Genomic DNA, 12334 nt, shown 5'->3' with positions numbered 1-12334 from the left:
GTGCCAGGCCTGGGATCTTAGCCAGATTTTGGCCTCAGTGTGGATCTGTCCATGGAGACAGTTCAGGGCTATTTTGTAATCTTTAGAGGCCTTGTGCCAGATTCTATTCTCCTGTCCTGTGACCCTGGTGACATTCCGGGAACACTTAGGCCACGTGAGGGGAGGAACCACTGCCTGGAACTTTGATCCGCGCTGGCACTGCTGGGTTCATACTGATCACAGACCACACCAGACCCTTCCGCTCCACCGGAAGAGCCAGGGCGGCCGGTGTGCACCTGATCAGCCCCTCACGGTAGGTCTCCTGGGGTCTGTGGGGACGTGGGAGGAATCTGGCCTCAGTCCCGGCTGTGGGGCACGAGAGGGGAAGGCCAGTCTCCCAGGTTTCAGAGCCTGTCCCCAACTCCAGGCAGGCTGCACTATCCACGTCCTCTGCCATGGGAGGAGAAGCCCCTGAAGTGCTCAGCCGGGTGCTCAGGTGCTGGCCTGAGGCAAGGCTTTCCTGAGATCAAGGTGACCCGGTCCCTGTGCTCTGGGGGCACATAGTGAACCGTGGGGATAAGCAGACAACCACATGCCCAGGTTTGTCTGGTTCCAGCCTCGCTTATGCCTTGTTAATGTCACCCTGGCATAATTATCCATAGCTCCTGTTTTAGTCCTGGCTTAGTTGATAAAGTCTATAGTCCCTCTAGGAATAAAATACGTATGTAGCTACCTTTTACTGAACATTTACTGTTGCCCAGGTACTGTGTTAAATGCTTTATATTTACTATCTAACTTACGCATTGAATACTAATTTTAACCCCGAGGGACGGGGTTATAATCATGCAGGGGAAAATGGAGGCTGGATGACCTGGCCAAGCCCACACAGCTTGTAGGTAGCAGTGTCAGAATTTGAACCCAGGTCACAGCCCCGGCAGAGCTCAGGTGCCCCCCGGCTCCACTAAGCAGAAGGAACATAAGGCGTGATGTACAGGGTTCCATGAGCCACAGACACTTGTGGTTCAATTCAGCACACAGCACCTCGCCCGGGCTCAGCTCGGTGCTGGGGGCGCTCCGTCAGGTTGGACCCGACCCGCTGCAGAGGACAGAAGCCCAGCCCCCTGAGGCTCACAGTCAGATGGCTGCAAGTGATCAGAATGTAGAGCAGAGGAACCCAAGCGTTCCACCGAGGACGGGAATGGCCTGTGGGATCCCCAGGAGATGCAGTCAAGGAGGGCTTCCTGGAGGAGGTGTGACTTGCACGGGCTGGGGGTGCAGGCAGGATGGGGAGTCTTGGGGGCATTCTAAAATGGAAAGGGCTGTAGAAGCAGGAGTTAGAGGTGGCACCCTGTGGAAAGCGTTCGAGGAAACACCGTGCTCAGTTCACAACTTGTCTGATTTCACGAGGCTGGCTATCTTTAAGAACACCATGGCAGCTGGGAGATGGGCTCTTCCAGGCTTTTGCAGTGTAATTGCAAGGAGGGAGAGAAATCAAGGGAGCCCATTATGTGTTTGGAACTGTGCTGTGTGTTTTACAGGATGACCTGAATTTTTATAACTTTTGACCTTATTACAAAAGCCACTGGTTTGTTATATTTTTAGAATGTAAAACATATATGATAAAAGCAAAAGGAAAAAAGTAAAATCCCACAGTTCTATTTTTCAAAGATTACCCCAGCAAATACTTGGTGTACAATCTGAACTTTATCTAGGGGCCCACGGAGAGTCACTTCATTGACATAAAGATGTGGGTTGAAAGGCGCTGATTCTGAATAACAAAAGAAGCCCCCTATTATCTCTCAGGAAGCTTCAAGGGTTTTTGGAGCTGTGTCAAGAACCAGGATAAAGAGAACAAATGTATATTTCTTTTTTGTTTTTTAATTTTTATTTATTTTTGAGAGAGAGAGAGAGAGAGAGACAGAGTGAGAGTAGGGCAGGGGCAGAGAGAGAGAGAGAGAGGGAGACACGGAATCCGAAGCAGGCTCCCGGCTCTGAGTTGTTAGCACAGAGCCTGACACAGGGCTTGAACTCACAAACCCATGAGATCATGACCTGAGCTGAAGTCAGACGCTCAACTGACTGAGCCACCCAGGTGCCCCCAATTTTTTTAAGTGTATTTTTTTTTTTTTTTTTTTTGAGAGAGAGAGAGAAAGAAACACAAGTGGGGAAGGGGCAGAGAGAGACAGAGACACGGCATCTGAAGCAGGCTCCAGGTTCAGAGCTGTCAGCACAGAGGCCGACCCAGGGCTCGAACCACAAATGTATATTTCTTATATCACCATGTCACTTATCTTACGTCATTACCAGTTCTCTTACGTGATTACCGCACTAACTGTAACAAAGCCTTAATTTAGGGAGTAGTGTTACTATTGTGACTGTTCTCAATTTACGAGTGCAGAAACTGTCCCCGAGGGGCCACTCCCCTGCCTGGGACACAGTGGGCAGCAGGGTGGGGAGGGCCGGCTGGCTGGGGTGGAGGCAGGAGCCCAGGAAAGGAGGCTGGGATCCAGGCAGTGGCAGGCGTTCCCCGGGGACCGGGATGAAGAAGTCGGTGGCTCCAACCTCTGAAGCCGCTCTTGCTGCTCTCGGATGCCCTGGGCCCAAGAGGCAGAAGGCAGCCCTGTTGGCCGTGCAGACGGCAGTGTCGACATCTCTGAGTATAGCAGCAGTCCGCTGGGGGTTTGGGGCTGGGGCTCTGGGCTCCCGTCGCCCTCTGGAAGGAGTGAGGGTTGGCTTTGTGGTGGATGAGAGACTGGCTTGTGGCACACACAGAAATGTATCAACCCAAAAGCAACTTGAGAAGAGGAAAAAGTTCATCTGCAAGCAGTGAACCGCCCTCCCTGCCCCCGCCAAAGCCAGACTTCCTTGGCTTGCTAAAGGCATGGAACAGTTTTTGCGGGCATTGGCTGGTCTCTGCATCAATGCAGAGGTGGTTTCTCGGATGAGAAGCAGGAATCTTCTGGCTGCCGCCCCACAGTCCCTTCTGGTACCAGGCTCCATGGTGCCTAGGCAGGGGCACTTCCCATCTCCAGAGCCCCCAGTGACCTGCTCTTAAGGGCGGTTGAGGAAGGGGCCCAAGTCCAGGGCATCCTAGCCAGAGCCATCAAAATCTGTGCTCTTCTAAACCAAGGGCAAAGCAATTACATGTTTCCCTTGGCTGGGAGGAAAGAGCCAGAAAAAGTGCTACAGAGAGGCATCTCGCTGGTCCATAAATGGGGTGGTTGGACGATCTCATCAGGTTTTCCATAGCTAACTTCTGTGATGACTTCAGAACAAAGCTGGGACTGGCCTGAACTCAGAATAATCAGGGTCATTAATGCTCTGTTGCTGAACACTCACTGTGGGCAGGGCTCTGGGTTTGTAGCTTTCAACACATTTTCTCATTCAATCCTCAGAACAACTCCATGAGGAAGGTAGTATTGAAGCTTGCTGTTTTGAAGATTAGGACCTTGAAGCACAGAGAGGTTAAGTAATTCAGCCAAGGCCACACAGCTAATGAGGGATGGAGACAGGATTTGAACCCATGCTGTCTGACTCCAGAGCACAAACTCTTAGCCATTCTAGAGTGGTGACAATGAGTCTCGGGCTGAGAGTGGATCGTTTGGAAGTGGTCAGTGTTCCACACCCTCACTGTGAGTGCCGTCCCCTGCTTCCTCCAACCCCCCCAGACCGGGGCTCTTTCTTTCCTGAACTTCAGAGGCCCTGTTCTTGCCCTCTTCCCACCACGACACCTCCAAGGGGTGAGAAGTTTGCAAAACCACAGGGACATAGCCATCCGGAGGCTATGCCCCTATTTTATTTTATTTTATATTTTATTATTATTTTTTATTTTTTAGAAAAGGAGGGGAGAGAGTGTGCGTGAAAGCAGATGAAGGGCAGAGGGAGAGAGAATCTCAGACAGGCTCCATGCCCAGCATTAGAGCCTGATGCTGGGCTCGATCTCATGACCACGAGATCATGACCTGAGCCGAAATCAACAGTTGGATACGTAACCGACTGAGCCCCCCAGGCCCCCCAGGGCCCACATTTGAAATCATGCTTCAGGTACCCAGGGGCCAGGGCTCATGTGGGCTGCCTTCCCAGGTCCATTTTCACTATGCTGATTATGTCACGGAAGTGCATGCCCTTAGGGATCTGGGGACAGACAGCACGTGAGGTCCCTTGTATATATTCACTCCAGGACCTTCATGTCCATACTAGTGGAAGTCTTTCTGGAAACTGCCTTTGAGAACCAAAGACTAAAGGGGTTTGCGAGGAAGGATACTGGCGCAGTATGCGTTTTTATGCATTATGGCACGTTTAACATAAAAATTGTTCTCCTCTCTTACTCTCTGGAGGAGAAGCATTCGAGTCTGCTCTCACGGCCTGGCTGATGGTCATTCACTTGGGCTCGAACCATGCTAGGGAAGGGCAAATCTACCTCCCACGCTGCTCATACCAGCGATGAAGCGTTTGGGGCCACAAACCCTAACCAAGTCCACGGTAAGTCCGCACTGTGCTGGACGCTGAGCACAGAGATGAGCAGCCTCATCTCACAAAAAAGGACAGCCATGAAAGGCCACCGTTCTGGAGGGCCCAGCTAGCTGTCAAGATGGAGAAGCAACCACCAGGCACCTCATTTCTGGGCTCAAGGAAGTCTTCTGTCAGGATCCCTAGGGGCAGCCTGGGTGGGGGTGGGGCAGTGGCTGCCTCATCCTTCTCCAGAACCTCTGCTTCTTATCTGTATACTATACGTACGACCTCAAGAGTCTTGTGCTCAAGCTGAACTCTGTAACCGCTGGTCTAAGCCTTGTAGCACCAGGGGGCACATGCTTGTCTGATGCTTGTTACTTTCCCGCCTGTGCCTGAGTGGCAGGCAGGCGCAGTTACTATGTGTCCTTCCCGGCCACCTCCTGTAGCTGACTCAGTGTCTCTGCAAGCATCAGGGGAGCCTCAAGGGAGGTATCCACTTTCTGTGGGACAAATGGTCCCTTCTCTATTGATTCGGCAGAAAAGTTCCTGGAAAAACTGAGTTATTGAGTGTCTGAATGGGGGGAGGGTATAGGGGGCTTTTGTAAGCACTGTGTTTGCAAACGGAGCCCTTTGGCCAGAAGTAGAATCTTGGGATGGAAGAGGCAGCCAGCAGAGGGCAGCAGAGAAGCAGCCAGCAAAGAGACCTGTGGGGTCCAGATTCTCCAAAACCAAGCCAATTGTGAGTGCTTACTGGGGACAGGTTGTTTCTGTATTTCTTCCTTTTCCCTTGTCTCTTTTCTTCCTTCCTCTCTCCCTTCCTAACTTCTTTTCTGTCTTTTTTGCTAAAGTCAAATGTATTCTGTCTAAAGGACATTCTGCTCTTCCCACTCTTTCGGTGTTTAAAAGAGTAACGATGTAATGATGAGTAACGATGCAAGGTGGCTTGCAACCTTGAACCATAATTAACACACTTTATTAATTTCTCATTCCATGTTAGACACTGGCCTAAAACTTTTGCTTATTTGTTGTCATTGAGTCCTCGCAATTCCCCTGACATGGTAGGCACTACAGAGGAAGTAAGACGCCCACGGTCCCACAGCTAGAATGTGATGGAGCTTGTATTCAAACTCACGGAGCTTGGGCCACTACAAGCCACAGAAACGATGCGTGCGAGGGAGGGGGGCGGGTTGCACACCCCCTAATGGGGCAACAAAGCCCCAGTCGGTCTTGTCATGTGGCAATGTGAGCCCACAGCCCCTAAATCATCCTGAAATCTGGACTTCAAAAAAAAAAAATCTTTTTTAATGTTTATTTATTTTTGAAGGAGAGAAAGAGCGTGAGCAGGGGAGGGGCAGAGAGAGAGAGGGAGACACAGAACCTGAAGCAGGCTCCAGGCTCTGAGCTGTCAGCACAGAGCCTGACGCGGGGCTCGAACCCACGAACTGCGAGATCACAACCCGGGCTGAAGTCAGACGCTTAACCGACTGAGCCAGCCGGGGGCCCCCTGAAATCTGGACTTTTAATGTGAGATTCCTCCATGTTTACATGTTGGCTGATAGTTCACATACAAAACAGACTGAACCATAAAACACACTTATGACCCGCAGCGCCAATCCAATCCTGTGGTTGGATGCTGGCATTTAAAATTTTTTTTTAGTTAACTAAAAACTCAGTCTTCTTCCCTTGAAAACAGAAACCTACTGGTCTGTGGAATCCCTGCAGCTGGGACCCTCTTTGTCCACACGATGTTGGAGAGTTCCAGGGGCTCCGAGGTGGGGGGCACAGGCAGGTGGGCAGGAGAGCACTGGGCAGCCGTAGTGAGGAGCAGGGATCATTCGAGGTAAGAACCTGTCTTGTCCCTTCTGCTGCTCTCACCCTCAGCGGATGCACAGGAGCAGATGCTGAAATCTCCTCATAATTAGGGTCCGAAACGTGCTGAGGTCTGAAAGCTCAGGAAGAGTTACGGTTTAAAGATTTCCAACTCACTAATAATCTGCCCATATTTGACCCATGACCTTAAAAAATTCCATGGGCAAAAATACCCACGCTCTCCTTACACCCTGTCTTTCATGCCTTTTTATCCCATTTCCGCCCTTTCTCTCATCTGGAAAGAGCATGGGAAGTCCCAGAGGCCTGGGTCGCTGTCCTGACACTAACCTGCAGGGTGACTGGGCACAGGCCACATGACACCCACAGTGTCAGGAGGTCAGAATGCTGGTCCTGCTGACCTCACGAGGCTGCCGGAGGCAGTATGGGAACAACCCCTGAAAACACAAACGGCTGCCCCAACGGGTGGCCTCCCTGACAGCTGATCCCCGTCCCTGTCCCTCCCACCCCCCGGGTCTTCTGGCTGACCCAGCGGTGCACTGGCCACCGTGCTGCACTACCCTTAAGGCGTCGCTTCTGTTTTCTCTTCCCACTGGGGTCAGGAGATGCTGCCCAGAGCCTGGCTACCCTGGGCCTGCCTCCTGCTCCTGGCCAGGCACGCCCAGCCCTGCCCGGAGGGGTGTGACTGCTTCATCGGGGAGGTGTTCTGCTCCGATGAGGGGCTGGCTGCCATCCCGCCAGACCTCCCACCACACGCCACAGATGTCATCTTCGTAGAGACCTCGTTCGCCACGGTGGGAGCTGGGGCCTTCAGCGGCAGCCCCAACCTGACCAAGGTGGTCTTCCTCAACACGCAGCTCCGCCACTTGGGGCCGGACGCCTTCGGGGGGCTGCCCAGGCTCCAGGACCTGGAGATCACTGGCAGCGCCTTCTCCAACCTCAGCACCGACACCTTCTCCAACCTGACCTCGCTGGGCAAGTTCACCCTCAACTTCAACATGCTGGAGGCCCTGCCCGATGGCCTCTTCCACCAAATGGGCGCCCTGGAGTCTCTCCAGCTGCAAGGCAACCGGCTCCAGAGCCTGCCCGGGAGGCTCTTCCGGCCCCTGGCCCGTCTGAAGACCCTCAACCTTGCTCAGAACCTACTGGCCCAGCTGCCCGAGGAGCTGTTCGACCCCCTCAGCAGCCTGCAGACCCTGAGGCTCAGCAGCAACGCGCTCTCCAGCCTGCCCCAGGGCGTGTTTGACAAACTGGGCTGCCTCCGGGAGCTCTTCCTGGACGGCAACTCCATCTCCGAGCTGCCACCCACGGTGTTTTCGGGGCTCTTCTGTCTGGAGAAGCTGTGGCTGCAGCACAACACCATCAGGCACCTGCCCGGCTCCGTCTTCTCCTCCCTGGGCCGCCTGACCTTCCTGAACTTGCAGGGGAACGCGCTGCGGACGCTGCCCGCCGGCCTCTTCGCTCACACCCCCGCCCTGGTCAGCCTGTCTCTGTCCTACAACCAGCTGGAGGCTGTCGGCGAGGGCACCTTTGCCAACCTGTCCAGCCTCAGTTCCCTCACGCTCTCGCACAACGCCATCGCCTGTCTCCCCGCCGGCATCTTCAGAGACCTGGAGGGGCTGGTCAAGCTCTACCTGGGCAGCAACAACCTGACAGCCTTGCACCCAGCCGTCTTCCAGAACCTGTCCAAGCTTGAGCTGCTCAGTCTCTCCAGGAACCTGCTGACCACGCTCCCCGAGGGCATCTTTGACACCAACTACAACCTGTTCAACTTGGCCCTACACGGCAACCCCTGGCAGTGCGACTGCCACCTGGCTTACCTCTTCAGCTGGCTGAACCAGTACAGCGACCGGCTCTTCAACATCCAGACCTACTGTGCGGGCCCCGCCTACCTGAAGGGCCAGGTGTTGCCCGCCCTAAAGGAGGAACAGCTGGTGTGTCCCGTCACCCGGGACAGCTTGGGCATCCAGGCCCCGAGGATGGAGGACAGGGAGCCCGGGGAAAGCTGGGATCTGGTAGCGGAGGAGAGGGCAGCCGGGAGCCGGTGCACCTACAGCAACCCCGAGGGCACCGTGGTGCTCGCTTGCGACGAGACCCGGTGTCGCTGGCTGAACATCCAGCTGTCCCCGAGGCAGGGGTCGGGCTCCCCGGGACTGACCCACAATGCCAGTCAGGAGTGGGACCTGAGGTCGAGCTGCGGCTCCGTGAGGCTCACTGTGTCTATTGAGGCTCGGCCCGGGGGAGACTAAGTATAGGGTCACCGAGCCGGGAGCCTGCATGGATGACCCCCGGGGCCTGACCAGGCGGGAGGTGGGGGCGGAGGGGGAGCTGGTGCTTTGCTTTTTCAGAGGGACGGAGCTACATCTCCAAGGGAGAGGAGGCCACGCAGCCAGCTCCACCAGCCAGGGTCCCCTCGTCCTCCTCCTCCTATTCCATGATTACCACCCCAGCTCAGAGGCTGAGCCACCTACCGAGACCTGCCTCGGCCTTCCTCAAGCTTTGCAAAGCAGCCGTTAAAGCTGCACCACGGTCTGGAGAATAAAAGAACATTCTCCCTGGTGTTTCTTGATCCTCTAATACCCATCTCACTCTCATCCTGCCCTGAGGTTCCAGAACCTCCAGTCCACGTCCACGGCACAGAAGCTACCCTCTTTGGACATCCAGATGTCCCAAGGCCAGATGTCCCTTTCCATCTCTCTCCCTGGAAATTTGTTTTTCATTGACACTGAGGAAAACAAAGGAGGTGATAGAAGCGGGAGTGACCAGAAGGTTTAGGAGCAGAGGTGTGACTGCTGTGCGGGGCACTTGTGTCATTAGGGGCCACCTCTGGCAGCATGGCCGGGAGAAACCAGGATGAATGGTGCCTCAGGAGAGCAGACACGAGCTGTCTGGCTCTCCCCACACCAAGCCCGCTGCCCCTCACGTCCAGCAGACGACGGGGCTGCTCCTCGAGGAGGAAGGGAGGAGGGGGCATGAACTGGGTGGCCTGGCACGGAGGTGCTTAGGTTCTTAGCTTTCTGATGGCATCTGACGCCGTGGGCCACTTGCTCACTGCAGTGCTTCTCTGGTTTGCTTATAGCCCTGGCCACTCTTCAGCCCCCCGGCCACCTCTTCCACGCTGCTGCCCTGATGGTCAACCTCCCTGAGGAGTCTCATGCATGTCCCTGGGGTCCGATGCATGATGACCCAAATCTTCATCCCAGGCTCCCGTCCTTCTGGCCCCCTGACGAGATATCATACTTCCCATGTACAATCATGCAGCCACAAACACGTGTAGACCAAACCCCTGTCCCCAGTTCTTCCCGGATTCCCATGGAGCAGATTGCCAAGGCCAGGGGCCGAGCGTGTTCTCCAGTGTCTGCTCGGCCTTGATCTCCACAGCCTACCAGTTGGTGGATGCCCATGAATACCCCTCTCGCCATTTCTCCCTCCCCCATTCCCAGCCCAGGGAACCACAGTGCAGCGTCTTACCTGGTTCTCTGTGTGTAGTGCGGATGGGTCTGAGAGAACCGCTCGGTGGGGGAGGGAGAAATGAATCTGACTTATGGCAGGCCCTCCAGGAACTCACTTGAGGTCTGGTGGGAGAGATCAGACGACGGGGCATATGAGTGGAGTGACTCCCAGCTTTCTCTCCTGGGTGGCGGGGAGGACAGCGAAACCATTAACCAAGGACAGGAACAGATTTGGGGGACGGGAAGAGCAAGAGGTCAGTTGCAGACAAGGAAGTGGAATTCCTCCTTCATGTCCAGGGATGCCCTTTTAAAAAAACGTGCTTCCGGGGCGCCTGGGTGGCTCAGTTGGTTGAGCGTCCGACTTCAGCTCAGGTCACGATCTCGTGGTCCGTGAGTTCGAGCCCCGCGTCAGGCTCTGGGCTGATGGCTCGGAGCCTGGAGCCTGCTTCCGATTCTGTGTCTCCCTCTCTCTCTGCCCCTCCCCCGTTCATGCTCTGTCTCTCTCTGTCTCAAAAATAAATAAATGTTAAAAAAAAAAATTAAAAAAAAAAAAAAAAAACGTGCTTCCTGGGGCACCTGGGTGTCTCCGTCGGTTAAGCGTCCAACTCCGGATTTCGGTTCTGGTCATGATCTCGCAGTTTGTGGGATCGAGTCCTGCATCGGGCTCTGTGCTGACAGTGCAGAGCTTGCTTGGGATTCTTTCTCTCTCTCTCTCTCTCTGCCCCTTCTCAGGGGCTTCTCATGCTTTCTCTCTTTCAACACAAATAAATAAACTTAAAAAAAATTAAATTAAAAAACCCCCACACTTCCTGAGGCTCAGATCAAAATCACAATAGATTCTAAGGTGATGGAAGATAGAGTTCAGCAGATTTGCCAGAGGAACAGACTCTCTCCCAAACTTACCGGTTTCAGTTCCCAGGAGCATTTGGTTTCCTAATCTCAATCGGTCCTCCAAGGCTGGGAACCCTGCCATCCCAGAAAGGCTGAAGCCCTGCGTGTCTGAGAGCCGGGTAACACCAGCCCCAGGCTGCTGGCACAGCCCAGGCTGGAGGCCTGGCTGTCTTAGGCTGCTGGCGGCCATCAGGGGGTGACACTATTTGGGTAAAGCATCGTCACACCTAGCCTATCTGGTGCTTCACGAACCTCCATCCAATGAATGAGCTACAGCCCAGGGTCCAAACTGTCATGCGTCGATGGCCAGGGATAAAGGAACAAAATAATCAAGCGGACATTTCTCTTAATTATATTTTCCCCCAAACTAGAACTCTTTATTCAATTAAAGTATAATCACTTCTGTCTGGGCTGAATGATGCTGGGGAAAGAGCACTGGCTGGCGGCCAGGGGCTGTGCGGTCTGGGCAAGCTGCTTGCTCCCCCTCCTGGCTATGTGACTGACCCCAGATGCACTGTGTTCTTTCGGGTAGGACTGCTGGATTCTGCAAATAAACAAATAAACCTAAACATGTTGCGTGGGACATACTTATACTACAGAACAACTGGTAGTTTATCTGGAATCCAAATTTAACTGGGTATCCAGTGTTTTATCTGGAGACCCAACCACATGATGAATGTCGGGAAAACAGTGGGGCAGAGGTGGTGGGGAGCGGATGGTTCTCCTCAGGGCCAGAGGGAGGCCGGGGCTGAGTCTGCAGTGGTAGGAGTCCTGACCACTGACCACAGGACCTTGCCGGGAAGCAGGAGGTGGGAGCTTCCCTCCAGCTCAGACGGGGGGAAGCAGAGAAGAGGCTCCGAGTGTGCCGCACCCCCCAAGCGTCCTCATGCCCTGCTGTCTGTCCCCTTGTGGAGCCGTCCCAGTCTGGGGCAGCAGTAAAGCTTTTGATGGGTTCTGGAATAGAAATCAGGATACTTGACTCCCCCCACTGCCTGAACCTTCAGCCTCTGGCACATCATGGAGCCTCTCCGGGCCTTTCCTCAGCTATACAAAAAGGAGTTTGGTTCTCAATGTGGATTGAACCTCAGAATCACCTGGGGAGGTTAAGCAAACCCCCAACAGCGGGTACCTGGGCCCCACTTCCAGAGATTCTGATTCAGGTGGCCTGGGGCCGACCCAGGTACCTGTTTCATTTTTAATTCCTGCAGGGACCCTAGTACTCAGCCAAGGGTTGAAAACTCAGGCTCGATTTTGTCCTGTCCTGGGTCTCACAGCCATTTGTAGCTACACTCGAGGCAGCCAGACCCACCTCCTGTGATGCTCCGGATGAACTCAGGAATGAAACAAGCCCCAAAGCTGCATGTAAAAATATTTCATAGGGTTTCTTTTTTCTTGTTGGTGTTTTTTTTTTTTTTAAATTTTTTTTTCAACGTTTATTTATTTTTGGGACAGAGAGAGACAGAGCATGAATGGGGGAGGAGCAGAGAGAGAGGGAGACACAGAATCGGAAACAGGCTCCAGGCTCTGAGCCATCAGCCCAGAGCCTGACGCGGGGCTTGAACTCCCGGACCGCGAGATCGTGACCTGGCTGAAGTCGGACGCTCAACCGACTACACCACCCAGGTGCCCCTTTTGGTGTTTTTTTTATTTCACCATCCTCCTGCCCCCGGTAGATTTTGAACAAACAAGCTGGATGCATGCATTCCTGAAGTACAGGAATGGCTAAGTCGTCC

General features: G+C 54.0%; 1 protein-coding gene across 2 annotated transcripts; it reads left to right on the top strand.

The window, feature by feature from the left end:
• Nucleotides 1-135: 135 nt before the first annotated feature.
• On the top strand, nucleotides 136-8817 carry CPN2 (carboxypeptidase N subunit 2). 2 transcript variants are annotated; one of them, XM_086675029.1, is made up of 2 exons: nucleotides 136-292; nucleotides 6861-8817. In XM_086675029.1, the coding sequence occupies exon 2, from the start codon at nucleotides 6864-6866 to the stop codon at nucleotides 8505-8507; it is 1644 nt and encodes a 547-aa protein (XP_086531155.1). In that variant the 5' UTR covers nucleotides 136-292; nucleotides 6861-6863; the 3' UTR covers nucleotides 8508-8817. The 2 variants fall into 2 exon arrangements, with proteins under 2 accessions (XP_086531155.1, XP_025769661.2); XM_025913876.2 differs by having other exon boundaries at nucleotides 137-292; nucleotides 6864-8817.
• Nucleotides 8818-12334: the final 3517 nt, after the last annotated feature.

The sequence above is a fragment of the Puma concolor genome, chromosome C2 (genome assembly GCF_028749965.1).
Source record: "Puma concolor isolate L17-30 chromosome C2, mPumCon1.1.hap2, whole genome shotgun sequence".
NCBI classification, from domain to species: domain Eukaryota; kingdom Metazoa; phylum Chordata; class Mammalia; order Carnivora; family Felidae; genus Puma; species Puma concolor.
Note: the sequence above shows the minus strand (reverse complement) of the source record. Positions and strands in the feature narration are given on the sequence as shown.

Excerpts from the sequence above, each read along its gene's own strand:
- CPN2 (XM_086675029.1), top strand. The coding sequence starts at position 6,864 with ATGCTGCCCAGAGCCTGGCTACCCTGGGCCTGCCTCCTGCTCCTGGCC.